Genomic DNA, 16532 nt, shown 5'->3' with positions numbered 1-16532 from the left:
CTTTTTATGTTGCAGATCAGCATAATGACTTTACGAATGTTTGAACACCTTTTGCAAAAACCCAATGAGCACATTCTTTATAATTTGGTTCTGAGGAATTTAGAAGAAAGAAACTATATGGAATACAAGCCTCTCTGTCAAGAAGATAAAGATGTGGTAGAGAATGGACAGATTGCAGGAGCAGTGTAAGTTTCTTTTTTAAGGGAAGTTTTCACAACAGCTACTTGGATCCTTATTTTTAGAACAAAACAGGATTTTTTTCAGTAAGTGAGCATAGATAGCACTTTGAACGCTCTGTGTATTAATCTGTATCCATAAAGTGATGCAGAAATTGTTATATCAGCAACTTATGGAAATTTTTAGAACAGTAACAGAAAAGCTAAAATTATCAAAAGCTGCTTTTCAGAACAATAGGCACTCAAAGGTCTTCATATATCAATTTACTTACGCATCTACCTAGCTTAATTCTATGCATATTTGTATTGTTTTCAATGAGATTTTTCTTGAAGTCAATCACTTAGGTGTCTTGCTTACATTTATGTTCTTGAATAATTTTTTGATGGAAGAACTTTTGTGGAACAGTTTACATAAAAACCTTTTAAATACCCTACATAACTCTTAATAACCCTACATAACTTTTTTTACTGATGGAGCGGTAAGGACTAGTCACACCAGCTATTTTGGGCATCTTAATTTAGGAATTTCTGAGTCATCTAAAATAATCTAATGATTTCCTGAAGTATAACTCTCTCTCATGTAAAAAGTGTGGCTAAAGAGTTTAAGTGATTTAATCCAGTGATTTTGTACTAGTCAAAAATGTCTACTCTGTTGTTCAGATCAAGAAGTTATGATTTTTCTTCAAAACGAAGTTTGTTGGGATGAACAACATCCTGGTTGTTCAGAGAAGAAAAATAGAAAGCATGCCTTTTGACCCAGAGATTTTCCTGCCTTCCATAACATTCTGTGACTGATTATGTTTTTGTCTAATATAATCTCACAGAGACCTAGAGGAAGATCCGTTATTTACTGATCTGTCTCCAGATAACACATTGGCAACTCAAGAGTGGCTCAGTGCTTCTCCACCTGTCAGTCCAGAACATCCAAAAAATGATGGGAAGACTGAAGTTCATAAAATTGTAAATAGGTAAGTTGAAACAAACACTTAAAGAAATCTCTGAATGTGTGGGTGTCTGCACATACTGTGCAAATCAAATGTACTCTGTAATGGATGTTAGTCTGTGCCAGCTGGTAAAATGACTCCACAGAAGGAAATTATGTGGCATTTTATCAGAAAGTTACTCCTGAAAGATTAGAACTTGCAATAAATAAAAATAATTCAACATAAATGAGAAAAATAGAAGAACTTTACAGCTAATAGTCTAGCTGAATACTCAGAATTCATGATGAAAGCCTTATTGATTATAAAACTTTCTTTTCTCAAAAATATTTGGTATACTTAAACTGCTGTTACAGGACTTGACCTTCCTGGAGAAGTTTGGGGAGTCTTGCCATAAACGTTTTAGGGGAAAAAACCCCTCAAACTTCCTAAAGTTCCGTAATCACATATATAAAAGTAAATAATTGCCATGCTAGAGATAACCTTCTGTTCCCTGAAAATCAAGGGGCATCTCTGTCACCTGTAACGTACCTCTGTGCATGCATGTTAGACATACTGCAAATTGGATATCACAAAGAGGACAGGCTCTGCTCTAAGCAACTTAGTGATGGTAATTCTCTTAGCAACTAATATTAGGACAAATGCTGTTTGCTCTGTTAATACACAGTAGCAAAGCAGCACTGGTATTTCAGTGCTGACCTATCTACTTATCCAGAAATAATCATGTCCATTCTGTCTGCTAATTCTCCGAAAATGCTTCTACTGAGGTTTTTACCTCTAGTGCTAGATAGAAAAGTTCTGAAATACATATCTTGTTATGACGAACAGTAGTTAGAACAGACGTGCTTAAATAGGTTTTGTTTTCTCTGTTCTCCACATACAGTTGTGGTAGATTCTGTGGATTAATTGGCCAGACAATTCAGTACTGTATACACTGTTACAGATTATGAGAAAGTATTGATCTGGCGCTTTGTGGAGTATAGATATTCATTAATGTGCTTTTTTTCTCGTTAGTTTTCTCTGTCTTGTACCTGATGAAGCTAAGTCATCATACCATGTGGAGGGTACAGGTTATGATACTTACCTCAGAGATGCCCACAGACAAGTAAGTCAGTGAAGTCTTCCTTAGTCCTTGAGAATTTGAAATGCTTATGAGAAAATACAAATGGTTCTATAAATAGTCCTACTAAATGCATCTTTTGGTAATGGAAGATGGGAAAATTCAATTTTTATTTTCTAATGAAAACTTACCTTTGAAGATCTTTTGACAGTGAATCCACCTTGTATTATTCTAGTGGGAATAATGGATGACATTAAATGCATTAATATTCATATAACAAATACACTGAGAGAAAATCTGAACTGCAGATAGATTCTTAATTTGGTTTTGCATTTATCTGCATTCTCTTGGAGAATTGCCTGCCAAGCTGTTTGAAAGGACTAAAGGGAAATTAAAATGCTGCATAGGACTTACGCAATCTGGGACTTTAAAAATAAAGGCTCATCACAGGGAATGTGCAGCCTAAGGCATTCAGGTTTGAAGTTGGGAGTTTTGGTAGGTAGGGAAAGCTTTATGATTCACTGTTTTGAAATAAGTGCGGGTTTTGTTTTTACAAACATAATCTGAAGTTTCCTTGGTCAGAGGACAATCACTGTTTATTTGCAGCTTTCTTATTGAAGCCCTGTGAATCTTATTGAAGCCCTGTGAATCTTCTAGAATAGAAGAATTTATGCAGAGGAGTAGAGTAACTGAGAGTGCTATATTTAGTAGGTACTTCAAAAATTTCATAACCTCTGAATTATGATATCAGCAGTTTAAGATGGGAAGCTTGGATTTCTGTATTTATTATATTGTTTTATCTGTAGTCTCTCCTGAAAAGAAAGGGAATAGAAAATAGAGAATAAGGAAACAAAGATTTATGTAAAATTCCCCCAGATTCTATTCTTGGATGCCAGAAAACACATATCATCTTTGTATTTCTCTCATGCCTTGGGAAAAAGAGTATTCTGGGAGTTATTAGAGAACAGAATTGGTTTCTGTCACTTCCTGACAATGATATGGCTACTCTTAAAATATTTCCCCCCTAAGAATAGCCCTGCCTATTGCTGTTATTACATCCAAATAGCTGTTCTGCTTCCGTATTTCTATTCCTGGAAGCCTGCACAAGTAGGTAAGCTACATGCAGTGAAGAATTTCTGAGTCTGTTTTGTCTCTCTTTTACTACTGTTTATTCCTGTGTTCCTTATTTTCACTGCTATAACCTGTGCTCCTTTCAAGGTATAATTCCTTGAAAGGGAGACATCAGGCAGCCCACAGCAAATCACAGGCAGAGGCAGAGGTTGAGAAAGACTGTTATGGGTGATAGAAAACAAAGAGAGGGAAGAGGAAGCCATGAAGTACTTTTTTCATTTTTGTCTCCTGCATATACACGTGCCTTTCCTGTCCTGGGAATTAGGGAGCAATATAGATTGGATAGCAAGATAAGCTACACATAATACAGTAATGTGTGGTAACATTCTGACAACAAGAATGTATATGAATGCAAATCCTGCTTTAGAAGAACCCTGATCAGGATGTGTGTTGTTGGCTTTGCTTTGTGTTTTGGCCCCAGCTGCTTTTTGGGAGCTCTGTTCTCCACTCATTGTGTTTTTGAAGCTACTCTAATAGCATGAATGTCAAAAGAAAATGAGGTGCCTGCATAGAAACCCATCATGTTTATTTTAGAATGACTGTTCTTTTGGGGCTTAGATTTTTCATGTAGCTACAGATTATGGTTTTAAGGCATATGGACTATTAAAAGGAAAGAACTGGTTTCCATGGAGGTTTGAATCTGTTTTCCTCACTACTTTTTTCTAGTTCCGAGATTATTGTGTCATCTGCTTACGGTGGGAGTGGCCTGGATCTCCCAGATCTTTGGAAAAGTGCAATTTAGAAGCATCATTTTTTGAAGGACACTTCTTGAAAGTCCTGTTTGAAAGAATGGGTAGGATTCTTGATCAGGTAAGGAAAAGCAGGTTATGAATTCCATTTCTGATGCTGTCATCACTACTAAAGGGCTGATCTCCAAGGTCCCATGGATTCCCATCACTCAGATGTCTCTTACAGCATCATATTATTGTGTAATGTCCCATGTCCTTGGTGCAGGTCTCTGTAGATTGCAGGATGTTGTACCGATCAGCATTCTCCACAAAAGTAGAGAACAAAAACTCTCTTATCTTTGTTACCCACTTTTTTGTGTACCAAATGTTTTCTTGACCAGAAGTATAATTTAAATTAATGAGTAAGGCAAGAATATCCTTTAAGTAAAAGAAGAGGGTAAGATAGTATCTAAAAACATAGATTCTGTTTTTATTTTCTAGCATTTACACTTAGAAAGCATGTACATTTTTCAGTACATAAAATACTGTACAGCTCCTTTCTGCTACATTTCAGTGAACTTCAATCTGAAGTCATGTTCTGGAAGCAGTTTATGGCACTGTGTAAGATGAAAAGAACTTACTGTATCACTGCTAGCATTTCCCCCATTTTTTCACAATTAGAAAAAAACATTATCAGTGCATGGCAAGTTTCTAGAAAGTATCCTTTTCCATCTGCAATGTAAAGTAGTTTTTTCTCCTGTTTGATTATCTTCAAATAATAAAAGTATAGCTGCCAAGGGCAAACAAATGAGATATGATCTGACTGGATCCTTGTTCTGAAGAGGAGGTGTGACATGTCAGACCCAGATTAGTACAAACGAATTTAAAGAACGTGAATTTTCCCAATGTCTGTTTGTTTCTGTATTTAGCCAGCCTGCATGACCTACTCTTTCTGGGGAGAAGCGAAGTGAAGGCTTAGGGAGGTGAAAAGGAGGTTGCCCTGTGTGAAAACTTAATGTTTCTTTGCCTTCTCTAAACTCTGGACTTAAGTTAGTCAAGTCAATGTTGCTGCTTTAGATCAAGAAGGTAACTTTTCTTGCCAGTCAAAACGAGCCCTGAAAGTCTAGATTACCCTCCATGTAATACCAGCTGGAGTTGCTACAGATGCAGTAGTACCAGTTTCAGAAGTTTGTACAATTCTTTTCTGTTTTGCATGTGGAGCTATCTACAGAATAAACAATTAGCTGTGGTAGTGCCAGATTTCCTGGTCATAAGCAGGACAAGAGCTATTTGAACATATAAATGCATAGGAAACATGTCAGGAAGCCAGTAGTAGCCTCTAGGTCAGCTCTGTGAGTGTTCAGGGGAGAAGGGTGTTTGAGAGTACCAACTTTTATAATTCAGAAGTCAGAAAAGAAAGCCAAATACTTCCAAAATACACAATACTATATTGCATATTCTCAGGGTTTTTCTTCCAGTAAACATTCTGCACACTTCACTAGCTGAAATGGTTATGGATGAGAGTCATGAAGAAAACTGGGCATCACCAGCTTTTAGGAAAAACAGTCTTCTCTTGTCATTCTCTGAGCAATGACACATAAATTACAAGAAGTAAAGATCCCAAGTTATATCCCCCGAGAAACACCTGAGTGTCAGATACGTATGACTACAACAAAAGTAGCATCTGGCATGGAAGCACAGTGCCCCTTTTGATATACTGCCTGTCAGCATGACACACATTTGGGTTAGTCAAGCAAAGTGTTCCGATCTGTGGTGTCAAAAATGGTTCTTGACTCCAGAAGAATTAAAATGAACTGCCTGAATCAGACTGAAGGGGTAAATTCTTATTACATCATACCAAAACCCTGTCCTGAAAACCAAACTGAAATTCCTAGGGGTTATTTACAGTGAAATACATAAATCACATAGAAAAAAAACCGAAACCCAAAACAACAAAACCTGGGTCCTATCAATGACAAATTTGACATAACGGGTGCTAATGTCCAGACAAAGTGAAAAATGTTGAAGAGCCTTTAGTGGGGACACAGTACTACTTACAGATTGTGTTCAATGTCTTTTTTACTTTGTCACAATACTATAGGTAGTTCTTGTATTTTTATCAGCTTTTATCAATAGATATGAGAAAACTTTGCAGAGGTGGTAGGTATCATTAACCTGGTTTCTGACAGAAGATAGCTGAGGCACACAAGTGAAGTAACTTGTTTCAAGGCTGTTCAAATCCAGTACCTCATCTGCTAGACAGTACCTCCTTCCTCCTGTTAATATTATGCATTTCTATGGAACTGACCGTTTCCTAAGAATTTTGTAAAAATTTCCTGAACTGCAAATTTTGCTGGTTTTAACCTTTTTAGTTATAGAGAATTTTTTTAGGATGTTATCTGACATAAGGCTGTCTTACTGAGTCTGCTGACATATGGACGGAAATAAAAGCTCTGTGTGAAGAAGCAGCTTTCCTTAATGCTCTCAATTAGTTCAAATCACAACATCAATCTGTCTGAACAATGTAGCACGTGTTGCTACTTGGTTTCCTTCTCTTCTTGTGAACACCAGATAATGCTCATGGCCTCAAAGCTTCCTAATGAATTGACTGACTCAGACAACTCTACAGACCTTCTCCTACGGTTCAGCTAGGTAGACAGTGGAATGAATTTATGGAAGGAATTTGTGTGTCTGTCTGCTGAGTAACTTTTCCACAATAACTCAAAATGTAGTGATCTCTTTTACCTATAACATCTCTGGTCCAGGGCCTGAAAGCTTCATTTGTTAGAAGATTGGGATGAATCTATTGCTGGAATATCAGGTACAGAAATAACTGCTACTGACTGGGAGAAATATGTGCTTTCACTTCAAAAGATCTTAAGACAACTCCCTTTGCAATGCAACAGTGTGTGGTAATGAATTCAGGAATAACGTACCTAAATATTAGTTAGGTGTCCACATCTAGTCAGTAGAAATTTTGTCAGAACAGCCCTAGTATTCTCTGGAGCTGTTAGACTGAAAAGCAAGTAGGTGTGTCTTTTAGTGTGAAGTGAATCACCATCTCGGCTTCCTTGACTGTATTGACTGAAAGCTCGACTCAGTTCCCTGAACTGAGGTGTCTGTTGCCATTTTTGTGATGCCCAAGATATTCCCACAAGCTTGCGGTTACAACACAGATCTTGCAGGATCCACCCTCTGTGGAACTGTCAAGAGACCAGCCGATACTCTTGAGCATCTGAGATGGCACGAGATGTTTGTGTGTGGGCAAGTGTATCAAGTGTCAGATCTCTGTTGAGTAGGCTAATGTGAGCTTAGACATGTAGACATATCTAAATATATCTATCTTAATTTGACGCCGAATTCTTCCAAATCTTACAGTCTGGAAAAGGGAAGAATCTGTTCTCTGGTTCTTCAGTGGGATGCTAACTTGAGAGCATAAAGATGATAATTTGAGGCCATGAAGTCATCCTCTTCTAGATGTGGCTATGCCACTGAGGATGTTACTGCCAATATGCAGTCAAAGAGACTGAGTGAGGGCCCTGTAATCCACTTCAGGTAAAATCAACAAGGTTAAGTTAAACCATCTGGGTGTTGGTAACATCTTCAGACTGGCATAGGGGTGTACCAAGGGAATGTCTGTCCATCTTTTGTCAATGTAGTCTGTTCCACCACTGAACAGATGGAAGGAAATTCCACTAGTTTGCAAATTTTGAGCTGAATTAAAATGTCAGCTTGTTTTCACTGTGATGAGAAAATCAAAGATGGAAAAAAAAGTACTTGGAACATAAAGAAACGTGCATTTTATGGAAATGAGTTTCTCACTGGAATGGTAAAATCCTTTAAGCTAGGCACTATTTTTTTCCTAGAAAGTTAGGTACTATTTTTTTCCTTATGACTGTTTAGCATCTTCCAGCATCTGACAGTGTTGCCTCTCCCATTTAGTTGATTTGGGGAAAGGAGGTAGAGAAGAAGCTCAGAATTTCCTGCTGCTTTCCCAGCCTAGGACTGTCTCATCTCCTGTAGCATGCTGCCACAAGATGACCAGGCCTTCTGGAACGGTTCTTTCGAAGAGAAAAGAAAGTAGAAGAGAAATACCATATTAGCCGTAAACATGGATTTGTCTCTCTCAATTTCCTGAGCTCATATACTTTACAGTTATCCAGGAGAAGCAAGCAGATGTTTAATCTAGGCTGATTCTATGCTATTTGTTTAGCTACTGAGCTGAAGAAATGTTTTACAGGAAGAGGACTTATCCTACAATAAACAAGTGTGCAAAAGCTTCAAGTGGTTGTAGCAGTTATACAGATAATAACATCTAATACCTAACTGTCATATTCACATCACTCCTGTTGTGGAAAGCAGAGGTTTTGGGCCTGTCTTCTAATATAACTTTTTATCTTTATTTATTCATAACCCTGTATATAAGGTTCCATTAGTTAAACAGACACTGGCTGGATGAAAAGAAGCCAGCATGAAAATAACTAAGCACTGTGTTTTTCTTTTTTTGCAGCCCTACGATGTAAATTTACAAGTTACGTCAGTGTTGTCCAAACTGTCCTTGTTTCCCCATCCTCATATACATGAATACCTTTTGGATCCTTATGTAAACCTAGCTTCTGGCTGCAGGTCTCTCTTCTCTGTTATTGTCAGGGTGAGTAAACACACAGTTAATATTTACATACAGCTATACAGCAGTGATATATTTAGTAACTTTGTAGTTAGTGGTAGTAGTTGCTGGGTAGTTTAAGTTGGCAAATGGCTTCTCACTGAAAGTAGATACTTATGCTCTTGATTTGAATGAAGATTTTGGATTTTCTACCAAAAACATTGGAAAATGCATTTCTGTGTCCTCATGTCTTCAAAATTGTTTGTTCGCTTAGTTTCATTGTGTAGATCAAAATGTCGCCTCTAGCAATGATGTTGCTTTAAATCAGACTAGGTGACATTGTTGTCACCTGCAGGCAACGTCAGGTAGTGCTGTAAGAACAGGCCAAGTACAGGTTTGCACCTGGATGGGAAAGAGATGGCTTTGATTCGCACACAAGCAAAGGACACTCCTGAATACCCTGAGCCTGGATGTATATCTCTTGCTCATCCTCTTTTTTTTCTGATGAAGGCTGTTCTTGACAATGAAGTCCTGGATTTTTCGAAAGTCCCCTTCCTTTCCCTCTCTGATTCCATCTCTTCCTGCCAGACCTGCATCCTAGAAGTGCTGGCTGGGTGCCTGTCACACTGCAGTCTTCTCAGTCAGAGATCCCTCGCCCACCCCACGCACCAGCTGTTATTAAGCTGGTCAGGAGCCTATTAATGGTGCTTAACCAATACTAATGGAGGGCTTAGCTCCCTTTTTCCCAGCAGCCTTCCCCATTTCAAAATACAATCTTCACTCTCTCCCCTTGTCCTTTCCCTAAACCCAGGAATTTACTGGTCAATTGCCTGCGTCAACATTTACTAAGACAAATTAATCATTGACATAATTAAGTAATGCCATTTGTGGCAACAGCAACTAAGGCTCCAGAGTTCCTGTCCTTTTGTATCATTTTACCTTCTGCGCCCACTCACCCTTTTTGGGGGCAGAGCAGGTACTCTGCATGTTGTTTTGTGAGGATGCTGACGTGGGTCTGCATCCCAGGCACTGAAGGCTGTCATTTAACCTTGCTGCCAGGCACTCTGCGAAGGTGTTAATTTTGTGTGTTGATGGCATTGTGCTTTACAGGTCGTTGGGGACCTCATGGTTAGAATCCAGCGGATCCCAGATTTCACTCCCAAACTTCTGCTGGTCAGAAAACGCCTGCTGGGCTTGGAGCCGGAAGGGCCCATGTGAGTAAACACATTGCATATTCTCCAAGACCCACGGCTGGTTTTTGTGTGTGCCAGCCCTGATTCTCTGCTGATTTTTTTTCTCTTTCTCAGCATTGACCACATGACGTTACTAGAGGGCGTGATTGTGCTGGAAGAATTCTGCAAAGAGCTGGCAGCAATTGCATTTGTGAAGTATCATGCCTCATCTACACCATAAGCAGCCTTGATGAGTAGCCGGGCTGTAAAACCACCTAGCCTGTTTCAGTCAAAAAGACTATTGACAACACCCAGATAAGAAGAGGTGGTGCCTCCTGGCAAAGCGTCAGTTGACATTTGGCAGAATTGGAAGACAAGTTACTCTTGCCAGATGTTGACATTGCAAGAGAGAGGGATTCAAATGGACCTAGAATATGATTGAAGGTGTTTTGGGAGAAACCAATATATAGCATTTCTAGCCACTGTGTGAAGAGCTGCAAAAACTGCATGAAGAACCACAGACATCAGACCTTGGTTATTCTGTTATAATGACAATGTTTAGAGTTGGGTCTGTTGTATGTTCTGGGGCTCACAGGCGCCAATTCGCTTTTTGTGACCATATTACTTTTAAAAAGCAAATTAATTTTATAACATTTTTATGTCTTAATTCTTTTTCTTTTTAGTTGGATACGTGAAAGGAAATCACAACTATAGTTGCAATGTATATTATTAAAAATGAAGAGAGGTTCCAAAAATCCACCAATATATAGTGGGATATATTAATGAGGGATCGTTGTTTTGGTGAATCTTAAAGACAACTCTGAGCTTGATTCCCCAATGGATTACTCCAAGAGATATATCAGTATAAAATCAATACTAATGGAATTAATCCTGATTCAACATCACATCCATAACAAATATATCTGAAGTGTACATGTTTCTAGCATGTTTGTCTCTGTCATTCCAAGTGATGGCTCTTCAGGTTATCTGTGTAACTAGATTTGCTTTAGGTTTTTCCATGTGAACTCTAGTTGCTTGACTCATGTCACCTTTCCAGGGAAGTTAATTATAGGTCACTAGTAGTTGTTGCTGAAACAGTATTTTTAATTTCTTTTAAATTGGTATTTAACCTGAATTGGTTTAAGAATCTTTTGTGCCTTGAAAATTGGCAGCATAAACATTCTGTCATTTTTAATGTTTTTATTGCTTATCTAACCATAGCAGTAGTGTCCAGCAAAAGAATGACTGATGCCAATTCAGTTAAAATGATGATTCCATATATAGGACCAAAATTTACACCTGCTTTTCATAGTGCTGGGATGCAGAAATGTCTGTCGGTGAATCTTTTTCAATATGGATACTATCAGCCAGGGCAGGCATTTGCATTGCAAGCGGAGGGCCCATTCGGACTTCAGCATGCTTTGCTTCTGTTTCTCTAGCGTGATGGCAGCCTGCACTTCAGACAGTTCTTGCTGCTCACTGCCACATATGCACTGGCAGGTTCGGGTGGCTGTGCTTCAGCCTTCAAGTCACACTGCATGACTTGGATGAGAGACCTGTCCTGCTCTCCGCAGAGGTGTGTAGTACCTCTTTCCCCTCCTATAAATGTAGTAGCGTAGGCAGGCAAGGTAGAGTTTAGCTCCTTGTGTTTACATTGTATTTCTTTGTTTGTCTTTCTTACTATCCCATTTGCACAGCTAATGCCCATTTCAGATGTGATTGCTGATACACAAATATGGACTGATTTACACTAGAATTTTTCTGGATTTACATGACTGTACCTAGAATCAGATTCTGCTCTGAATCCATGCCTTTTGAGGTCTTTTTTTTTTAATATTTATGGAACCTGGATGTTGAAAGGCCTTTTAAGTTAGCAGGTTAATTAGAACAGAGTCACAGTTAATGGGCTAAATTCATTCTTGTCCAAACAGTGAAGAGGGTCCTGCTGTAAAAGCTTCCAGTACAGGTTCAGCTGGAGAGAGCAGTTCTGGAACTGGGGAAACATTTTGGCAGGTAAAACCTGTATTCAGTATTTGCATTTATCTGGCAAACAAAAGCATGTTTTACTTCCTCACCTCCTTTTTTTTTAGCTGAATTTAGTCCCAAAGTGTTTTCAGGTCAAAGTTGCATAGTAGGATAAAGTTTAAAAAAATGACACTTCTTTCATTTTTGTTCTTTGGAAACATACCTTGAAAGTAGCAAATAATTTTTAGTGGTATGTATTGCAGTCAGTCCATATTAGAAGCTTCATTAATGTAACATACCTGACACATAGTTTAGAACATGTAAATGTCTATGCAGAGTGATGTTTAATACATACATTTGTTATCAATAAGGTCCCAGTTCAGCAAAGCAGTTAAACATAAGCTTAATTTCAAGAATTTTATTCCTAAATCACAATCTGTTATGTCAACAGAGTTAAGCTGTTGAGCACAAATGCTGATGCTTTACTGAATTTGGGTCTTTGTTGGCTTTGCTTGAGCTTAATTACTTTTTTCTCAAATTTTCTACTTGCATTATTTATTTTTTTTAAGTGTCTGTTCCGGAATACTTCTGATGTCCCAATTTCAGTGGAAACTGGAAGTGATAATAGTCCTAGAAACAAAAGTGAGAGAAATGTTAAACAAAACTTGCAAGAGCATTCTAAGTAATATAACTATTTATAAAGCCATTCAAGAGATGCCTCTTCTCAAATGAAAGCATTAACATCACCTCTTTTGTTGTTGTTGTTGTTGTTGTTTTCACTGATACCTGAGCTCATTACACTGTAAGGAATTGTATCAGTCAGCTTCTGGAAGGACTGCTGCAACCTCTGTGGCATTTTAATGGAAAACAGTCTACCGAGCTGCAAACACAATTCTTTCATGCTTGTCCATGAGAAAAATAAGTAGATAGAACTGTAAGCACTCTTAAATTCAGGATACAATTGTTTGGTCTCCAGCAACACTGGTGATGTTCTTGCAAACCAAATGTTATTTAGTTGATAAATTTATAAGATATGGATCCATCCTGATAGAAGTGAAGCAATCCTTAAAGTTGCTTTAGCCTAAACTGCTTTTGTAAGTGCTGCCTACAAACCCTTAATTACCATACAGGATGACGATGACTTTTATTTTTGTAAAAGTGAGTTAATCTTCCTTAAGAGATGGAACTCATTTAATTATTTTTTGTGGTGATATTCTTCATGCACTTTTTTTAAAAAAAAAAAAAGGTTGGAAGTTAGTTCAGGCCCATGTTTTCACCTTTCCAACCTATGCATGTTGTTGAGGTGCCCATTTTGTTTCTGTATGCGTGTGTTTGTATGTGGTTATTTATTACCCAGAGATAGACACCTGAGAAAATATATGGCCTGAACTTCACAGCGTATGCAGATCCCCCAGATGTCAGTAGGAAATGCAAGTGCTTATCACCTTAGAAAATACGGCCTCTAGCATTAGATTTAAATACTTGAGAGGTAATACTAGAAAAATTTTTGATTTCAAAAAGCAGATCCAAACCACATTTTAACCCTGATGCACATGTGTGTAAATAGGCACATTTTTTACTTTTTTGCCATTTATAGTATGTATTTGATTTAGACTCCGATATAGAAAATTTTGTAATAAGCCATGTGCTAGCTCCGGTAGAACAAGTTTGTCCTTAGTTCCTCATATGACTGTAATATTCCTGGTATTCACATCCTGTCTGTGTAATGTTCTTACTATGTATTTGTCTGTGCAATATAAAAGCTGTGATTTGATACACAGCTTGAGTCTGGTTGTACATCACCTATGTATATATATATATACATATATATATATATAAGGACCAGAAACCCGAGCTTGCTTACACTACAATTAGTGTAACAGTCGTCACACTTGATTTTACAGGGCACAAGTAATCGTGGAATGGCGTTGTAAATGCATGGTAATTTCTACCATAACCTGCTATGTAATTTCACAGATGACATTTTATTATTGCTATTTGTCTTGCTAAAAGAAATACTAAACTGAAGTGCTAGGTGAAATCGAAGGATTATGTAATAGACTTGGAGCTACATGGAAAATCCATATCTGATATTGCATATCATATGGGGTTTTCAAACCATGATCCTCAATACTTTCTGTGCCCTGTAAAATAGTGTAACTATATAAAATATATACTCCTTGTTTTGCCTCCTGCCTTGTTTACATTAAACAGAGGATATTCAGTAAAATTTTTCTATTAAACTTTGTGTAGGTCACTTACTGACAGCGTTGCCAAGGTTTCACAGGTGTGGGATTTCCAATGAGGAATTGTTGAAACAGCCACATTACCAGACATACAATATTAAGTTTTATGAAGGAGGTTGTGATAAAATCCAACTTTTTGTGCTAAAAAATGCATGGAGGATTAAAAGGGGTATTCTCAAAATAAATTAATTTCAGTGAAGCGACTGCTTCTGTTATTACGGAATCCATAATAGGTTTTGTATGGATGACCTTGGGATAGAAAATGTTTTAACATTTTACATCATGCCTTTAATCCTGAAGTCCTGTCATTTATTTTTATTACATCCTGAAGTCCTTTCAATTATTTTGAGTCTGTCACTGCAGCATCTTCTGGAATAAACCTGTTTCTTGTACTGTGCTGTACCACTATACTGTGCAGGGCTCGGAGTGAATCAGCATACTCTTGCCCATGAAAACTGGAAGCTAAGGGAAACAGCCAGGATGGAGTCATCCTGAACACACATTAACATCTGCTCTTCCTGAAGAGCCCTAATATCTTTCAAGACTGCAGCTGGTCAAGACCTTGGTTTTCTATTGCATTTGAGTGCAGAGTGCGTCAGTCACAACATGGGTTTATTGAATTGGGTACAAACGTCATGTATGTGAGTAAGCGTCATTTCTTTCTTCAGAGCCTTTGAGGAAGGCTTTTATACATAGGTTTTTATGTATGTTTTTTTATATTTTAGAATTGTATTTGTTGGGTATTTTTTCGTAGTATCTCATCTAGTTTTGGTATCCTTCAAGTTTTCATCAGCTTTTTAAAAATCTCATTGCTCTGTAAGATCCCCTCTGAGGGCTGCACTTGGATGTTAAGCTGTTTCTCCTTCTCAGTATTTAACAGCTGCAAGTGCTCTTGCATCTTTAACAAGAGCGCTACAGCAAGATGATACACTTGACAGATTTTTTTATAGCTCTCGGCATCTTTCCCCCATCCTCTTGGGTCTCAGAGATTGTCATCTCCCACCCCAGATCATTTATTTGCTGTGCCTGCGTGAGGCACTTAGAGATTTAGGGACACTTTGGTTCCTCAAGCAGTGAGGAAGTTGTATCAAAATTGCACATTTTATATCTTCTTGTATTTTTCTCTTACTTCATATCCTTGAAATGACTGGATTATTGAAGCATGATAATCTTACGGCACTTGCACTCTGATGCAAGATTTTGGGGCTCTACATCCTACTGGAAAAAAAACAGTATTGTCAGTATGTGGTCTCTACTTCATATTCATTAACTCATTTTACAGATTCTCAGTCAAAGCTCTCAATGTAGATACAAGTAGCGCAGGATCTACTGAATTTGTTAACCTTTAAATATTAACAGAACTGGTGCTGTCAAAGCCTCAAGGATTTTGCTAGTTTGGTATGTGATCCAATTGGATTAAAGTGGATTAATGCCCAGAGAAGTGAATCTGTCACAACTTGTATGAGCCCTTTTGGCCTAAATCCGTATGTTCCTGGCGCATCCTTTATCAGCTGAGGTTCCCTTTGGAGGATGAGAAAGAGAACTGAAGAACAATTTAGGAATCAAGTGAAGCATATGGTGGATTAAAGTTTTCGGGTGTCATAAGTTTCTTGGGAATGCCAAAAAAAAAAGTGTGAAAAGTTAAATTTTACAAGTTTGGACCGGTTGCTGGCATTGCCTTTGGAGTCAGATCTGTGAGGAGAAAAAGATGCATCTTGGAATGCGGTATCTCACCAGGCTATTTAAATTGCCCTTGCTAGGATGGTATATATATTCTGAACTATGATTCATTAAATTCCTGCTGGTTATTACAATAAATGCTGCTGGTCGTATAAAATCTGCTAGAATAGCGCTGTGGAACTGACAGCTTTGTCAGTGTCTTGTAACTTTGATCTTGTAATCTTGCTGGCTTTGCCTTTCTGCTCTCCAGCATCATAATTCAGTAGGGGTTTGAATGGTGTCCCCTCCCTCTGGTAAAACATTTTACGTACTGAAAAATATGGAAACATGTGAAAGGAAGGATCCCATTACAGTGCTAGGCTGTAAGATCATGAAGAAAATCATATTCTCTTAATCACCTTCATTTTCAAAAAACGTGAACCTCATTATATTCTAAAGTGAACAGTTCTCTGAAGTAACAACTGTTGAAAAGAGGAAGGGTATCCTCCACAGGAAGCCCTAGGTGGGAAGTATAAACCTGCTTTGGAAATTTGCACTGGGGACAGCAGAAACAAGACATCTGCATAATATGTTTCAAGGCGTATAGTATTCCATTTCCAGTTTGGAGAGATGAAGCAGCCGAAAGTGTAAGTTGTTGTGCTGAGTAACAACATATAACAAGACTACAGGAAGCTCTGCAGAAAACAGCAAAAGATACTAAACGGATTTAAGAGAGGAGGGCAACAGAGGTAACTTAAGTTTAGCATAGTTAAATTATGGCTTGGGGTTAGAGGATCATTACTTCCCAATAAAAAGATTTGAAAGCCTTAAGCTCCAAGACTGAAGGAATTATGGAGCCTAATTTATCAGAATGCAATTAAGAATGAAGTCATGTCATTGCGGAAAAC

General features: G+C 37.9%; 1 protein-coding gene across 2 annotated transcripts in view; it reads left to right on the top strand.

Moving 5' to 3' along the window:
- FHIP2A (FHF complex subunit HOOK interacting protein 2A) overlaps positions 1–14357 on the top strand; it is a 36210-nt gene extending 21853 nt beyond the window's left edge. For both annotated transcript variants that reach the window (XM_075504481.1, XM_075504480.1), the window contains 7 exons: positions 16–185; positions 1001–1144; positions 2132–2222; positions 3975–4118; positions 8487–8627; positions 9693–9796; positions 9890–14357. In XM_075504481.1, coding sequence (XP_075360596.1) covers positions 16–185; positions 1001–1144; positions 2132–2222; positions 3975–4118; positions 8487–8627; positions 9693–9796; positions 9890–9995 — 900 coding nt within the window. In that variant the 3' untranslated portion in view covers positions 9996–14357. The remainder of the gene's footprint in view (positions 1–15; positions 186–1000; positions 1145–2131; positions 2223–3974; positions 4119–8486; positions 8628–9692; positions 9797–9889) is intronic.
- Positions 14358–16532: the final 2175 nt, after the last annotated feature.

Source organism: Mycteria americana, chromosome 6 (assembly GCF_035582795.1).
Source record: "Mycteria americana isolate JAX WOST 10 ecotype Jacksonville Zoo and Gardens chromosome 6, USCA_MyAme_1.0, whole genome shotgun sequence".
NCBI lineage: Eukaryota > Metazoa > Chordata > Aves > Ciconiiformes > Ciconiidae > Mycteria > Mycteria americana.
Note: the sequence above shows the minus strand (reverse complement) of the source record. Positions and strands in the feature narration are given on the sequence as shown.